At 37.0% G+C, this 18,096-nt stretch overlaps 1 protein-coding gene and 1 long non-coding RNA gene across 31 annotated transcripts in view; one reads left to right on the forward strand and one right to left on the reverse strand.

Moving 5' to 3' along the window:
* Positions 1–18,096, forward strand: part of EIF4G3 (eukaryotic translation initiation factor 4 gamma 3) — a 314,094-nt gene that overhangs the window by 242,876 nt on the left and 53,122 nt on the right. For all 29 annotated transcript variants that reach the window (XM_078452254.2, XM_078452266.2, XM_060626696.3 and 26 more), the window contains 2 exons: positions 374–544; positions 6,356–6,553. In XM_078452254.2, coding sequence (XP_078308380.2) covers positions 374–544; positions 6,356–6,553 — 369 coding nt within the window. The remainder of the gene's footprint in view (positions 1–373; positions 545–6,355; positions 6,554–18,096) is intronic.
* On the reverse strand, positions 7,415–17,509 carry LOC132673833 (uncharacterized). 2 transcript variants are annotated; one of them, XR_009608224.1, is made up of 4 exons: positions 17,399–17,509; positions 11,811–12,001; positions 10,172–10,279; positions 7,415–7,465 (listed from the first exon to the last, which is right to left on the reverse strand). It is a non-coding gene; the product is annotated as an uncharacterized LOC132673833 (long non-coding RNA). The 2 variants fall into 2 exon arrangements; XR_009608225.1 differs by lacking the exon at positions 10,172–10,279.

Here is an 18,096-nt window from a genome sequence, read left to right on the forward strand (position 1 = left end):
TACTGCCTGTGAATTTTTATGATTATTCAAGTCAGCAGTCCAAAGTCCCACAATAAGTAAAAAATAAAGCTTCAGTTTAAGGGTAGTCTTTTTTGTTAGAAACAATAGCAGTATCAGACATAATTTTTCATCACTTTATTTTCAGAGTTAAAAATGGTAGTAGTGGAGAACAGTACATTGATGGTATTCTAAGGTTGTCCTCTCACATCCCCCCGCTCCCCCCAAAAGATCACATCTAAAGTGAGTGCTTAATACCCATCTTTACATCTAGGAAGTGCTTGGTGTGATCATCAGGCTTGACTTGAACAGCACAGAAGAGGCAGTAAATTTTAAGTACTCTCTGTAGATACAATAAAGAATATTCTTGTCCTAGTTGTTGAACGTTGGACCACGGAGATCTCAACCTGGCCAGAGAAGAGAGCCCAGGAAGATCATTACAGTCTCTGTGAAAGAAGATGTGCACCTGAAAAAGGCAGAGAATGCCTGGAAGCCCAGCCAAAAACGAGACAGCCAAGCTGAGGATCCTGAAAACATTAAAACCCAGGTGAGATTAGAAGCACATTCTAACATTATTTTGGAATTATAATGCTGTTGTTTTAATTTGCTTTAACTTGTCATTTTGTCCTATTAGTATATGTAGAGATTTTTAAGACTTTAATTTTTTTTGCTTTTAAAAGCATTATCGTAAAAGGTCTAGCATAATGGGTGCCAGATATCTCTTGTGTTTGTTTTTCAAGACACTCTATGTCTAGAGGGGTTATATGTCCTAGACTTCAGTTATTCAGGCTTAGATCAATGTTTGCTTTTCTTAAAAATGTGTTTTTAGGTTCTCAGTGAGTACCCTATGCTAGTCTAGTTAGCATATTGCTTTATGTCTCCTTGTCAGGCTTTCGTTTCTAATAAGTTAGAACTGAGAAACCAATCTTGTTTTAGTCTTTTGGAATAAAATTGAATTCTTTGCATCTTTCTATGCATACCTTCCTGCAGAACTCCTTAGGGTAAATTGAATGAATTCCTTTAATCCAAACAAAATTTTTTTTTTTTGTCAAATTATGTCATCTTGATTCATCATTTGCTATACATACAATGCCATTTCCTGTCCTTAAGTTAGCTCTGTTATCTTTTTTGGATGTTTTTGCTTCTAGGCACCAAGACTAGAGTCTCCTCTTGAATTTTGCACCTGTCAGAGCCAGGCATCACAGGTCATATGCTGACTTTTCAGTGTCTCGTTCCTTAAATACCTTTCCTCTCAACATGAATAGTTTAATATAGCAATCAAAGCTTTAGCCCTGAAGACAGATGCAAGTTCTATTAGGCAGGTTTTTAATCTCAACTGTAAAATGAAGATACTAATATTACCTACCTCATTGGATTATTGTAACAATTAAATAAAGTATTATAAAGCAGTTGGCATGCTCCCTAGAGCCCACTTGGGTACTCGGTAGGATGTTCCTGGGTCAGAGTGTGCCTTATAAATCTTGATTTTGATTCAACACCAACGCAGAACCACATACATAGTATTTTCTCAGTATACTTGTTAAATGAATAAACTAACCGACGGCAGTTGTTCATATGAAGTCAAGACCAAGATGAACTTATTCATCACAAAGCCATGCTCTCGAACCTTAATTGGCTACTTGTCTTTGTTCATCTTTTTACAGATTGCCCCAAATATTTGTCCGTAAGTACGCCCTTCTCCAAATTCACTGAAATCAAGTACCTAATCTTTCCTGAATTTCTTTTCAGTGTATCTCAGCTTTAAAAAAAAAAAAAAACCTTCTGCGTCTCTCCTTCCAATCCCTGTGAGAAGTGCTTAATGATAACATGCCTAAATAGCTTGCAAAGAATTAGAATTCCTGCTGAATCTTTATCATTGATGATGAAGATGAGGTCTTGTTTTAGTAGTTAAGGCACTAATACAAGTACCTTACTTCATTCGATTCTTGTAGCAGCTACCAAGGAGGCAATAGACTGTCCTTCTTTTATGTATGAGAACACTGAAGCTTTGAGAAGTTAAATTACCCAGAGTTCTCCCTATTGTTGGTTATTTCAGAAACATAATAATAATATTGCATTGATGTATCATTCATTCATTGGCTAAGTTTTCCTTAGTGACTAAAGCAAATCTAGTGAAGAATTAATAGACTTCTTTTTTAGGACGGGTACAGTTCTCTTGTTCTTGAGAATTTTTCTTCTAAGTCCCGGAGCATCTGTGTTCCATTCCCTCTCCTTTTTCTCTGCTGCATAGGTGCACATCACGTTCACCTGTGCTCCTGCTAATTCTGTGCCTTTCCTTTTTTATGGAAACAGTGGTTTTGTTGTCACCTCCACTTCCAGAAAACTCTTTCACTTGGACTTCATTCCTGCCACTGTATTCTAATAACACTATGAATAATACCAATGGCCTTATTTTTCCTAGATCGTAATATTTCATCTTTTCCATGAGGGGGTTCTCATGACACGTCTAGACTCCTACCACACGTACTGGTTCCTCAGGTGGTTCCTGAGGTTACTGCTCCTGTCTCTCTTCTCTTGCTACAACATTCCTGCCACTTCTGTCTGACTCCTCTACCTGAGGAACTGATTTTGAGCTCTCCACCCTAGCTTTTAAACTGTCTTTAATGACCTCATTTTCAAATAAATAAATAAATAAATAGATAGATACATGCCTCCTTTTGTCTTACAACTTGCACACTAGTCCTCTGGTCTTTCCTTGTTTTTCTCTAGTCCCCAAAGAAAACCCTCACACATAACTCCGTCCTTTTCCCTTTCTAAAATGACTTCTTCCCTTTCTTTTCACTTGGGTAGTTTTTTTGTTGTTTTTTTTTTTTAATTTCAGTTTCTATTTAAGTACAGTTGACACACAGTCGCTCAGCTAGCTATTTTTGTTCCTCATAACCTGGCTCAATTCTCATTTGCTCCCTAACCATTGCCTCTGACCTCTCGTGTGTGTAAACTACTCCCTCCTGTGGCTCCTACTCCACCTCCTGTTTGCTCCGTCACTTCACTTGCAGTTACCTTGTCTCTGCAGCTAAAGTTCAGTAGTCTGGAAGGCAGTTAACTGTACCTGATTTATACACTGTATGTATACTGTTTATACACTGTAATGACTTAACATTTGTGTGTACTGCAAAATTGATCACCACAGTTAGTCCAGTTAACATCTATCATCATGCAGAGTTACAAATTCTTTTTTCTTGTAATGAAAACCTTTAAGAGCTACCTCTTACCAGCTTTCAAATATGTAGTATGGTATTAACTTCAGTCACCATGCTGTGCATCACATTAATAACTAACCTTCTTTAATCCTATTTTTTAGCTTAAATTATCATCTGAAATATGTGAAGATATTTGAAGGTTGTTTTTTTTTTTTTTTATTTTAATTAACTTATTTAAACTCAAGTTAGTTAACATACAATGTAGTATTGATTTCAGGAGTAGAACCCAGTGATTCATCACTTACATATAAAACCCTTGCTCTTTCCAACAAGTGCCTTCCTTAATGCCCATCACCCAGGTAGCCCATTCCCCCACCTACCTCTCCTCCAAAACCCTCAGTTTGTTCTCTGTATTTAAGAGTCTCTTGTGGTTTGTCTCCCTCTCTGTTTTTGTCTTATTTTTCCTTCCCTTCCCCTGTATTCATATGTTTTGTTTCTTTAAATTTCACATATGAGTGCAATCTTACAATGTCTTTCTCTGACTGACTGATGTCGCTTAGCATAATATACTCTAGTTCCGTCCACATTGTTGCAAACGGCAGGCATTCATTCTTTTTAATCAAATAATATTCCAGGGTGTGTGCGCATATATATATATATACATGCACACACACACACACACACACACACACCACATCTTTATCCTTTCATCAGTTGATGGACATTTGGGCTCTTTCTATACTTTGGCTATTGTCAATACCTCTGCTATAAACGTTGGGGTGCATGTGCCCCTTTGAAATAGCACTCCTGTACCCATTGGTTAAATACCTAGTAGTGCAATTGCTGGGTCAGATCCTAGCTATGGGATCCATAAGTTGTGTGGTAGATATTGGTTTAACCTTATTAGAAAATGCCAAACTGTTTTCTAAGATGGTTATTGTAACAGTTTGCATTTCTACTGGCAAGGCATGAGAGTTTTAATTTTTCATCAGCACTTGTTATTTTCTGCTTTATAAATTCTAGCCATTCTGATGGATGTGTGGTAGCATCTCCTTGTTTCAATTTGCATTTCCAAATGAATAAAATATTGAATAAGCACATCTTTTTTGTGCTTATTTGCCATTCTTATATCTTCTTTGGTAAAATTTCTGTTCATATCTTTTGCCCTGTTTCAGTGGGTGGTGGTGTTTCTTATCATTGACTTTTGAGTGTTCTTCATATATTCTGGATACAGATCTTTTATAAAATATGTGGTTTGCAAGAATTTTCTCCCAGTCTGTTTTGTTGGTGTATTCTCTTGATAGTGTCTTGTAGAACCGACGTTTTTAACTTTGATCATGTTGGAATGTATCAACTTTTGTATTCAGAGGTTGTACTTCTGCTGTCGTATCCTAAAAAATCTTTACATAACCCAAGAATACAAAATTTTTCTCCTTTGTTATTTTTTAAAAGTTTACGGTTTTATGTTTTACATTTTGGTCTGTGATCCAGTTTTAGTTAATTTTTGTGTTTCATGCAAGGTATGGATCTAGGTTCTTTTTTTTTTCTTCTTCTTTTCCTTATGGGTATCTAGTTGTTCCAGCACCATTGTTGAAAGGATTATCCTTTGTCCATTCAATTTTCTTTGCGCCTTTGTTGAAAATCAGTTATATGTGAATCCAGTTCTGGACTTAGATTCTATTCTACCAATCTGTGTGTCTGTCCTCTGACCGATACACACTCTGTGTAGTAAATTTTGAAATCAGGTCGTAGGAGTCCCCCAACTTTGTTATTGTTCAAAGTCATTTAGGCTGTTCTTTTTTTTTTTTCTTTGACTTTTCAGAGTCAAATCGGCTTCTTGATTTCTACCAAAAAATACCCCAAAACCCTAGTAGGGTTTTTATTGTGATTATGTTAAATCTGTAGATCAGTTTAGAGAAAATGGACAACTTAACCATAGTAGATCTTCTAATACATGAACATGACCCAGATCTCATTTTATTTAGGTCCTCCTTGATTTCTTTCATCAGCGATTTATGGTTTTCATTATACAGCTTCTATGGATATTTTGTTAGATTCTTAACCACGTATTTTATGGTTTTTGGTGCTATGGTAAATAGTAGTCTTAAAATATGTAATTTCTAGTTGTTTGTTGCTAATATATACAAGTAAAATTGATATTTGTATGTTAACATGTATTCTGCAGTGTTGCTACACTTATTTGTTAGTTCTAGTATCAATTTTTGTAGATTCCTTATGATTTTCTACAAAGATAATCATCTCCTTTATGAAGAGAGTCTTATTTCTTCATTTACGATCTATATGGGTTGTAGTTCTTTTTCTTTGCTTTAGGGTACTGACAAGGACCTCCAGTATGACTTTGAATAGGATGGTGAAAATGGACATTCTTGCCTGATTCCCATTCTTACAAGGAAAGCAGTCATTATTTCACCACGAAGTAGAGTTATAGGTGCTTTTTTCTAGTGGTGGAAGTTCTCTTATATTTCTACTCTGATGAGAGTTTAAAAAACTCCTGCCTAGTATTCTCTGCCATAATTTAGATAGATTTCTATTTTAGCACATTAATGTGCTATAAAGAGTTACTGGAGGAAGTCATTATGGCTAAAGTCTTACGTACTTATCCTTAAGTATGAATAAATTTCTTAAAGTGTAATTGTTGATTCAAAAAAATACATCACAGTTTTAGAGCTCTTAATACACATTGCCAAATTGCCCTGAGTGTACTCCCACCAGTGAATATGACTAATCCCTAGAATTCTCATCTGTTGTAAAAAGAAGTGCTATACTTGTTTGCTCTTTGTTAAAATGGATGGATTTAGAGGCGCCTGGGTGGCTTAGTTGGTTAAATGTCCAACTTTGGCTCAGGTCATGATCTCATGGTTCATGAGTTCAAGTTCTGCATTGGGGTCTGTGCTGGCAGCTCTGGGCCTGGAGCCTGCTTCAGATTCTCTGTCTCCCTCTCTCTCTGCCCCTCCCCCACTCATTCTCTATCTCTGTCTCTCCCTCTCAAAAATAAATAAACATTAAAATTAATAATTAAAATAAAATAGATGGGATTTAATTATTTCTTTGATTAGTTCACAGTCCTTGTTAATAATTTGGGGAGTTGAACTTATAAACAAAATACTAATCCTTATAGAAAGAATCATCCTGTCATAGTTACGATAACACTCTTTTCTTTTTTGTGGCCCTTCTAGGAACTTTTTAGAAAAGTTCGAAGTATCTTAAATAAATTGACACCACAGATGTTCAACCAACTGATGAAGCAAGTGTCAGGACTTACCGTTGACACAGAGGAGCGGCTGAAGGGAGTCATTGACCTGGTCTTTGAGAAGGCTATCGATGAGCCCAGTTTCTCTGTGGCTTACGCAAACATGTGTCGATGTCTAGTAACGGTAAGAAGAGAGGAAGGAGTAAAACCAGAAATCTCCAAGAGGTATATTCTCCCCTCACTACACATTCTTCCCAGAAGTGTTATTGGGGCAACGTAAAGGGGAGAATATATTTTTAGCACTTTTTAATATAATATTCTCAATGTATGAAAAGCATCTTGCTTTATTGAAATATATCCTCACCTCTGGAGGGGATATGGAGACTAGACTGAAATAGGCTTGATATGGTCCCACCCATTGTGAGCAATATTGAATAAGGTTTAAATTAGTAAAGTGAAATTATTGTCATGAGCAACCTGCTTTTCCAGGTGTGTTTGCTTATAGAAAGAAAGTGAACGCTTGTATTCACAGTTAATTCCAAACTAAAAAATATAGTTGCTCTAATTTGAGCCTTGGTGAAAATGATAGGATAGTTGAGGTCATAAAAGGTTCAAAACTGATCATTTCATCTCTTAGCAACTATTAGATTTTTCTCTTTACATTGTCCACAGCCATTTAATATCTACAGCCTGTCAAATCTAGGGCAAGACAGAATGGGAGACCAAAGAGCTTCTGGTTAGTGCTCATTGCCCTCTGTTCTGCAGTCAGAAAATTACCATGTACCATCTGTGTTTTCTCTGCCTGTTACTGTTACCAAGGTACTATTTGTGTCACAGACGTGTCTCCTTTCACCATTTGAGTTTTTTCTTAATTCTCACAACTCATTGTCATTGTGCCTTGCTATGAAAATGCACAATTCTATCATTCTACCAGAGGTAGGTAAGTTTGTTATGACTTGGAAAGGTTATCTCTTCTGTCTTTAAGGAATTTAAAATTCATATTGAAAAAAAACCCAGCATTAACAGGAAAAAAAAAATCACTTACAGCATATTCTGTGATGTTGCAATATGTCGATGCCTGAATGGATGGTCTAGACTGAAAAATTAAGTAGGACAAAAATGAAATCACTATGTTGGTGGTAGACTGACAGACTTATAAAACAGGGAGAGTTCAAGTTGGGCCTGAGGCGGGGGAGGGGGCAAGGATAGAGCCAGAAGAGCTCACATCTGAGGCAGCACGTGGCATAGCTGTCACAGACACGGGCTTTGAGTCTCATGGTTCTGACTTTAAATTTTAAATTTAACTTCCTACTCTGCAAGTTGCAAGCTTTGTAATAAACTATAGTGAACTGTTACAAACTGTGTAACTTTATAAAATTACATAACCTTAGCCTCAGTTTTTAATCCATAAAATAAGATTAAGTCACACAATCTGAGGCTATTATAATGATAATATTTAATATTAAAGTGTGAGTTTAATAATAAAAAAACATAATGAGATGGTGTATGTAAAGTTCCTAGCCCAGTATTTGACCTGTAGTAATTCTTAAATAATTCAAAAATATATTGGTGGTTGTAAAGGTCCTGAAATGCTATCTGTAGAATGAGGATGATTTATAATAACAGAAACCATCTGTTTAGCAGCTACTGGGTTACATTATGGGTAGATGCTTTATATATATTATTTTTAATGGTTCTTATAACCCTGAAAAAGGTCAATATTAGTAGCCCCACCTTACTGAATCAGAAACTGAGGCTTAAAAAAGGATAAATAACATGCCTAAGGTCACACAACTAGTAAGTGGCAGCACTAGAATCCTAGTCTAGGATTATTCAATCACTTGCCATATTACCTTTGAACGTGTGCCGTACCGTAGTTATCTGAAGGCAAACTAATTCTCCATCTCGCGCCTCTCATTTTCCATGTGGCTGCCTTGACATCTCATGGTCCCTCATTAGAAGTAAGACTAGATCCCAGATCTCCTGGCTCATATTTTAGTGCTCTTTACTAATTTCAGATTTACTCCTATAGGCAGTGAAGGATCGTTAATGATTTTTTAATAGAAGAGTATCCTTGATGAAAACAGCCTTTGAAAAAGCCTGGCAATAATAGAAGTTAGATTAAAATAGGAAGAAATTATAGATAAGCCAACTACTTCTGTGAATTTTGTTATGATTCACTCTTTTAAAAATAATATTGGTTAAACTTTACTGGATTATCTTAAATTAAAAAATAACTTCTTAGAATAAGTTCAGCAATATAGAAGTATTCACAGAAAAAGGTACTACTCTTTTCTTGCAGCCCCACCAGTTACACTTCCCTTCCCAGGGCAGTCAGTGGGAATGGCATGGACGTGTACCTCCACAATCTTATTTATGTTCATAAAACTATATAAAAACATAGACCTATGTATAAAGAAAATACTTTTGGGTTTCTGTTAAATTATATATGTATTTTTTGCAGTTTCCTTTTTTTCCACTTAATATGTTTGTGCATATCCCTAGGTCACTAAGATAGATTTTACTCATACTTTTTTAGTAGTTGCATAATATTTCAAAATATATGTATACCATAAGTTTTCCAGCCTTTTTCTCTCTCTCTCCCTCCTCTTTTACCCCCTGTTGTTTCTAGTTTTTTGGTTTTGGGGGTTTTCTTGCACCCACAAGCAGTGCTGCAATAAACACCAAAGTATATTTATCATTACATGCTGAAGCTTTTACTTTTTTAGCATAAATTCCCCCAGAGTTATATCATTAACCAAAGGATATATTTTTTAAAACTTTTTTTAAGTTAAGTTAACTTTTTATTTAAGTTTTATTTGTGAGAGAGTAAAACCAGCAGGGAGGGGGCAGAGAGAGAGGGGGACAGAGGATCCAAAGTGGCCTCTGCACTGACAGCAGAGCGCCAGATGTGGGGCTTGAACTCGCAAACCATGAGACCATGACCTGAGCTGAACTCAAGAGTTGAATGTTTAAGTGACTGAACCATCCAAGCGCCCCTAAACATTTTTTATTGAAATGTAACAGACAGGGGCTCCTGGGTGACTCAGTCAGTTAAGCATCCGATTTCGGCTTAGGTCATGATCACACAATCTGTGAGTTCGAGCCCTGAGTCAGGCTCTGCTGACAGCTCAGAGCCTGGAGTCTGCTTTGGTTTCTGTGTCTCCCTTTTTCTCTGTCCTTCCCCTACTCATGCGCTCTCTCACTCTCTCTCACTCACTCTCTCTCTCTCTCTCTCTCTCTCTCAAAAAAAATTCAGGGGGGCGCTGACGCCTGGGTGGCTCAATCAGTTGGACGTCCAATTTCCACTCAGGTCATGATCTCAGTTTTGAGTTCGAACCACATGTTGGGCTCTGTGCTGACAGCTCAGAGCCTAGAGCCTGTTTCTGTTGTGTTTCCCTCTCTCTCTTCCCCTCCTCCACTCACCTTCCCTCTCTCTCTCTCTCTCTCTCTCTCTCTCTCTCTCTCTCTCCCTCCCTCCCCCCCCAAAAGAAATAAATTTTTAAAAATTAAAAAATAACAAAAAATAACTTGGAAAAAAGAAATATAACATACATGGTATTTGGGAAAAGAAAAATTCCTTATTTGTTACTTTTGTAAAATTTAATGATATGATTTCTTCATGGCTGATTTTAAGCCAGGGACAGTTTGACAGTTAACTCACAAAATTTCTGCCAAATAGCTGACTCTTACAAACCACCACAAGCTAGCTTTAGCACACCATTACAACACGCCTGTAGAAAGAGCATACAAATTATTAGTGTACAGCTCAGTGTTATTTCAACAAAGTGAGCATACGTACCTACCACCCTGGTCAATAAATAAAACTGTATCCTTCCCTCTTTCTTAAAGGTAAACCACTGTCCTGACTTCAATATCATAGCTGATATACTTTTGAGATACTGAGGGCCTGAAATAAAAAGGGGCAATGAGAATGGACTCATTGGTTCCTACTACATAGAAAATTTAAATATCAGATGAATAATGAAAGTCTAAATAATAAATTAGACTAATATTTTAGGAGGAAATTGAGGAGACTATCTTCATCAAGTTTTGAGTGGGGAAAAATTCCTTTAGCAAGATTAGGATTCAAAGTGAGTAATAGGAAAATAGTATCGGATTTGACTGTTAAAATTTGCAGTCATTGGTGTGCAGCAAATGATACCATACGTAAAATAGAAAGATAAAGCCACAGCATGGGAGATCTATTTGAAATACACGTAACTGATAAAATGTTATTATATAGAATTAAGGAGAAAAAACATAAGAAATAAAATAGCCCTGTTAAAAAAAAAATGGGCATTTTATAGAAATGAAAATCCATTGGCTGATGAACTTAACAAAAGATATTCAGTGTTATTCATGATTTGGGAAATGACAAGTAAGCCACAATTCTGTACAAGTCACACTTGTTACAATTTTAAAAAATGAAATAATTTAAAAGTGTTGAGAGTTAAATACAGTCACTTTCACTTTGGTGAGTATTTACACAGTAATGTTGAAGATGTGCATATTCTATTCCTCAAGAATTTACTTCTTGGTATATACCCCAGAGAAATTACCAAATGTACACAAGCCATCTTTTTGAATAATTTTTTTTTATTGATTTTAAGAATGAATAATAGGAAATAACTGAAATACGCCTAAACAAGACAGTATATTATAGTACACCACAATTTATTTGGTCAGTGAATTTGAATAGTAATATATATACATAGCAGTTAAAATTAATGAACTAATACTAAATGTATTAGCATGTGTCAACCTCAAAAATAGTATTGAATAACAGTATGACATTCAGTAATTTTTTATAATATGCAAAATGAAACTTGTTCATATGAAATACATATATAATAAAACTATACCAAATGGACATACCAAACATCAAATTCAAGGTAAGAGAGAAAAGGAAGTAAGATTAAGGAAAAGTATTCAGAAGTAAGTATTAGGGCTTCTAGTTTTGATAAGTTAGGTGATCCAGACCAACGTTCCATGGGTGACAACAATTAGAAAAGTTTGTTAATAAAATATTTAAAAATCTTGAAGGCATCAGAGAGTTAAATGACATAAAGAATTACTAAGACTGGGGCGCCTGTGTGGCTCAGTCGGTTGAGTGTCCCAACTCAATTTTAGTTCAGGTCATGATCTCATGGTTTGTAGGATTGAGCCCCACATCAGGCTCTGGGCTTGGGATTCTCTCTCCCTCTTTCCCTTCCCCTTCCCCTGCTCATGTGTGTGTGCACGTGCGCTTTCTCTCTCAAAATAATGGAACATTAAAATAAAAGAATTACTAAGGCTAAAGTCTTAGAAAAGGTAGAAATCCAAAGAAAATGGAAACATTTAGTAAAATGTCCCCTAGAAGAGGCAACTAAACATCTTGAAAAACTTGTTTTTCATAGACTTGTTGGGCTAGGAGGACAGAATTTGGGACCAGCACTCACCAGAAGAGTGGCTGAAGAGGCTCCAGTAAATCCTGTATTTTAGGTTGGGATTCCAAAGGACTGCATGCTTGAAACAGTTGAATCAGAAATTGACCTGGTCTCACAAGTACTGTATGTAGCTCAACATCAAATGATCTCAGTCCTGGAATTTCGATTATAGTGATTTCAGAGTGTTAGTGCCTGCTAGGTACCTGGAAGAAGCAAGCATGAATCCTTTTTAGAAACTATCTTCTTAGTCTTCAGTTATTTCTATGAACAGTTTTTCAAATAAGGTATCCAACACATAGTTAGAAATAATAAATCTCACAAGGGAAAAAGGCACCATGAATGAGAACCAGCAACAAACAAACGTCCCACAGGGCCTCCAGATACTGGCTTTATCAGGCACAGATGTTACATAACTATACTTATTGTGTTCAAGGTGATAAAGACAGGTTGAAATTTTCAACAGAGAATGAGAAAGTTTCAAAGAACTAAATAGAGATGCCAGAACTGAATATATATTATAATAAAATTCAGAACTTAATGGGTTGGTTTAATAGCCCTAGATCAGATACAGCTGAAGAAAAGAATTATGAAGTAGAAGATGAGTCTGTAGAATCCAGAATGAAGCACAGAAATACAAAAAAAGAGAAAAATACAGAAGGGAAGGTAAACAATGGAGAAAATTCAAGAAGCTCAAACTTTGCATTACTTCGAGTCCCAAGGGGAGAGAGGATAGAGTGGGAAAAAAGCAATAGTTGAAGAAAATGGCTGAGAAATTTTTTACAAGTGCTGAGATATTAAAGCCACAGATTGAAGTGATTTACTCTAAACCTCAAGCATGAATTTAAAAATAAATAAAAGGTAAGAAGGAAGGAAAACATTTAGACTGGTTATTGTAAAGCTACTTACAACAAAAGATAAAAATTAACCAGGGTGGGGGGTAGATATTAAAAAGAATAATTTGTAGGTTTCTTCGGACACAAATGTCACTGTGTACCAAAGAAAAGACTGGTAAATTGGACTACATTAAAATTAACATGTTTCCTTCAAAAGATATCATTAAGGGAATAAAAATATAGATCACTTATTAGGAAAAGATAATTACAAAAATCCAGTAAAGGGTCTATATTAGGTTTTTCCCCAAGCTAATAGAAATTATTAAGAGAATAACTTTTTTAAATGGACAATAGACTGAAATCTACATTTCACCAAAAGCCATTCAGATGATACCAACAAACATAATGACATTATCCAACTAGATCTAAAACTACACATTAACTCCAGATTGCTAATCTTTCTAGAGTTGGCAAATACGTGAGTCACCAGGAACTCAAGCACTGCTGGTGGGAATGTAAGGGGTAAGAAGGGCTCAGCTGTAAAAGCTGAAGTTATTTTTCTGCTTTAACAAACATTTCCATTCTTAAGTATGTATCCAACTGATAAACAATAAATGTACATTTCTTATATACTAGGCAACATATGCAAAAATGTGGGTAGCGTTTTTCATAATGGATAAAAACTTTGAAACAGTGTTCATAGTAGCACAGTGAACATGAAACTGTGACTAAATACACATGGATTGGTCTCACAAGAATAAACTTTAGCAAGAGAAGCCAGTCCCTAAAGAAATACATATTGTGTGTGTGATTTGTTTATTTAAAATTCAAAAATGTAATAAAAATAAACTCTGATGTGTGGGGATGCATGTTTAGGCAGTAAAACAAGGAAAAGTAGTTATTATAAACTACAGGATAATGGGGGCTGGGAGGTAGTACTGTTTTGGAAGAAAACTTCAAATAGGGCTCTTGGAGACTGTCAGTGTTCTTTTTCTTGACCTGGTGCTATGCCTGGTGGTGTGCATGTGAGTTTGTTTTGTCATAATTCATTGAGCTAAAACTTAAATCGTTAAACACAAAATAAAAAGAAGCGATAGAGCAAAATAATAAAATTCTATGTGCCCTAGAGTATGTAGAACATACTCCAATGTTTCTTAAAGGGTAGAACATACTCCAATGTTTCTTAAAAAGTGAAAGATCTAGGGGCGCCGGGGTGGCTCAGCCGGTTGGGCGTCCAACTTCGGCTTAGGTCATGATCTCGCGCAGTTCGTGTGTTTGAGCCCCACGTCGGGCTCTGTGCTGACAGCTCAGGGCCTGGAGCCTGCTTCGGATTCTGTGTCTCCCTCTGTCTTCTGCTCCTCCCTAGCTCATGCTCTGTCTCTCTCTGTCTGAAAAATAAAAGGCTTTGGTTAAAAAAATAAATAAATAAAAGATCTAAAGCAAATCTGGAAAAATACTAAGATTTAACAAAGTTGGGTGATAAATACTTAAATGTGCACCATATTATTTTATATGCTGTAAGGAATGAAATGGAGTTTAGCCAATTATTTTTTTTAATGTTTATTTATTTTTGACAGAGAGCATGAACTGGGGAGGGGCAGAGAGAGAGGGAGCCACAGAATCCGAAGCAGGCTCCAGGCTCTGTGCTGTCAGCACACAGCCCGACACGGGGCTCAAACTCACAGACTGCAATATCATTACCTGAGCCGAAGTCAGATGCTCAACTGACTGAGCCACCCAGGCACCCCTTAGCCAATTATTTTTTTAAGATGGCATGTCTTTGGGCCAATGTTGTCCAAAATCAAAATGTTAATATGTCTCACTAAGGCCAATTTAAGCAAATGTCTTTCCATTTACTATTCTGATGTTTCTTGTGAAATCAAAGAAGAAGGATCTACTCCATGGAATATTTTCCAGACTTTCTTGACCACGGGCACTATTTTGGGTTTGTTATTTGTTTTCATGATAATCATTAGTTTGAGAAATGACACCTCCCAATGGAATAAGAGAAATTGAAGACAGTGAATAAAAAATTAAACTTTCATCTAGGGGAGGTGCTCTCTTTCTGTCCACTGTACTCATTGAGTTATTTAAGTACCTCGAGTATCACTGTCAGTGTGTATTATCAAGACAGGTTAAGTTGCAAAGTCTTTTGCCTGATTCATGATTGTAAGAAACGTGTAGACCTATGGCACTTGTCCTGGATCATCAGTGTTGGTCATTCCAAATAATAGAATCTGGTTATGGTTATCTACCCAGTCATACAGTATAGCCATGAGTAGTAAGAGTGTGGAGTAGTGGGAATAATAGCAGTATTTTTTTTGCGGAATATGCTAACCTGTTATGTCTGACTCATTTGATCTTCACAACCATTCTGTCATCCTTCTTCACTAATTCCTCTGAAAGTTAGGAAATTGCCTAAGTAGGGCTTTTATTCTTCTAAAGGTTTCGAGTATTAAATGGTAGAATCTTAAACAATGGACTAGATCAGCGGTCCTTAACCAGGGGTGGTTTTGTTCTTCAGGGGACGTTGGACAATACCTAGAGACATTTTTGGTTATGGCTGCTGGCATCTTAGTAGGCAAAGGCTCAGCGTGCCTAACCATCTTACAGTGCACAAGACAGCCCTCACAACAAAGAATTATCCTACCCTCAATGTCATGAGGGCCAAGGTTGGGAAACCTGGCCCGGATTTTTGAGATTTTAAGATTTAAGAGAATACTTGTTCTCAGTTTTGAGCAGTTTTTAAACCTTTTTTCCGGCCTCCATGTCATTTACGTGGATCACACACCTCCATGTAAAATGTTACTTTGTAGTACTTATGTAGGTGAGGGCTAGAGAAGGCAGTTCTGTTGTGTCAGTTTTCCATGATGCCCTAAAGGATAGGCTTTTAAGCAAGAAATTATTTCGATTGACAGAGGAAATTGATGTAATAGTTTTGATTTTCCCAAGTTACTCTGTAAATGCCACCTTTATTATTTCCACAGACACAGTTATACATGTACACAGCTGCCTGCTCCTCACAGCTGTATTAAGTGAAACCTCTGGCACATCAGGCTTAAGGGCATCATAAGAGATGGGAAACGGTGCCTGTGCAGTTTGCCGCTGCTTTCACTAGTTCAACCAGGAATGACTGAGAGACCCACAGAACGCCCTTTACAAACTACACAGCATTTAACTAGAATTCAGTACTTCTTTTAGGAGGAGGACCGTTCAGAATGGCAAATGGAGAAGAGTCGATAAGAGAAAACATCCTCTATCTAAATCTGGAGTTAAATAAAAATTTTAGTTGGATTGTTGGTAATTTTAAATGCCTGTGTTTTTCTTTTAATCAAAATTCAAATCAAATCCACATCTCAAAAACCCCATTAGCATGTAAACTCCTAAGGAGAGGTACTTTTTCTGGGTTTTTTGTTGCTGTTTTTTTTTGTTTTTTCACTGCTAAATTCCCAGTGTCTAGAATGGTTCCTGGCCACATCATAGACTCTCAGACATATGTTGGGAATAAGTGGGTAAATGCATGAATGAAAGAATAACAACTTGAATTTATTATATGCCCAACGTCTGTATTGTTTCTTTTTTTACTTTTTATCTTTGCTCCGGCAGGCATGTATACCTCAGCTATAAAGGTAGGCACTGAGGGCAGATTTTTGAGCATTCCGTGTCCTGTTATGCCATTGGCAGAAGTTTCATGTTGCCACTGCCCAAGTGCTTTAAAGCAAGACATGCAAAGAATGGCAGGATTGAGTATAGGAAGAGTCACTAAGAGAATAAAGGAGACACACTTAAATCTCATCAGAAATAATGCCTGGAAGTACAGACATGAGAAGTCAGCCGTGGGCAACAGCAAGTGGCTAGAGTCAACTGGAGGAGGAGGGACGTGCAGCTCGCCTGATAACAGATGAAAAATGCTTTAAAGAAACGTTGAGGAGAAATGACTTACCCTTTCAGAACTCTTTTGAATCTTTTGGGCATCTCTCACCGCTATATACCTCTTCAGATGTATCTAACCAGCGACACAGTTTGATAGATTTGTTTGTAGTATTTTTGGAGTATGTATTTCGTTCAGTTTCAATAGGTGATTTACTAAGGTCAGGAGATAACTACTGATGGAGGATACTATGTCACCGTGGACTCATGAGTGAGAGTTGGGACAATTGGTTGGTTACTGTTCCCTTCACGTTTTAGAGCTAACATAGTGGTGCCACTACATTAGTCATTTCAAATATTTTACCTCAAACCAGGACATGCTTTTAGAGCAAAATGACCCCTAGGCCATGGTAAGCATTGCTGGGACTGGTCCTTTCATTTTCTCGTCTTCCATTTGACTACTGTAATTAACACACAGCTGGCAGCCATTGCTGACTCTCAAGGAGTTTGATCCTTTCAGGGATAAGAAGTATCTCCCCTCAACACTAGCAAATCTTTCAGCAGCAGTACAGGTCCTGTTGCTTGACGAAAATGGCTACCTGATGCTGGCAACATTCGTAACCAAGATTGCTGGGTGACCGGTACGTGGACAGGTCTCCTCCCAATATGAGATGACACGCAGTTTACTATTGTGTAAACATGAAAAGCTTAGGTGCTCTCCAGTGTTCTAGCTTACCAAACAGCCTTACTGAAATATTCCCTCTGACTCCCTTACTCCCTGAGCAACTTCCTCAAGCAACTCATTTAAAATACATTATCTTAGTTTTGATCATGGACTCCTGCTTAATGAAAATGATAGTTATCTAAAGAGATCTTTTTCTCACTGTTGTACATCACGTTTGATTTTTGCTATTATCCATAATCACACTTGCAGACGTCTGCCTTGTCTATTGTTAAAGACTGTTTGTTCGTGTCCCACACCCCTAGATCATATGTTCAAGTCCTCACCCTGTCTGATGGTACTAGTAGGTGGGGCCTTTGGAAGGTAATCAGGTGTAGATGAGGTCATAAGGGTGGAGCCTCCATGGTGAGATTAGTGCCTTTATAGGGAGAGGAAGAGATACTAGAGGTTCCTGTCTCCACCACTTGAGGATGTATGAGAAAGCAGCTGTCTGTAAACCAGGAAAAGGGTGTTCGCTAAGAACTGAATCTACTGGCACGTTAGTCTTAGTCTTCCAAACTCCAGAACTGTGAGAAATAAATGTTTAAGCCCCCATTCTATGGTATTATAGCAGCACCAGCAGACCGAGACATTCACTCTTCCTGTCTATTCTAACTAAACAATTTCATTGGGTCTTCTGACCAGTCAGTGTCCAGCAGACAACAAGGCTGACTTAATAATGTCATCACCCTGTTGAATTTATCATCTCAAGAACAAAAAAAGTTACCATGCATCACCAGCCATTCTCAGAGAACATGTTCTCATTAGCCTATTTCCATTTTTCTACCCTGTTAATAACCATCCCTGAGGACATTAAAAGCATGTTCCCAAACAAGTCTTCAGAGGGTAGTATAGCTAGGCATTCATCCACTTG

The sequence above is a fragment of the Panthera onca genome, chromosome C1, assembly GCF_046562875.1.
Source record: "Panthera onca isolate mPanOnc1 chromosome C1, mPanOnc1 haplotype 2, whole genome shotgun sequence".
Lineage (NCBI taxonomy): Eukaryota > Metazoa > Chordata > Mammalia > Carnivora > Felidae > Panthera > Panthera onca.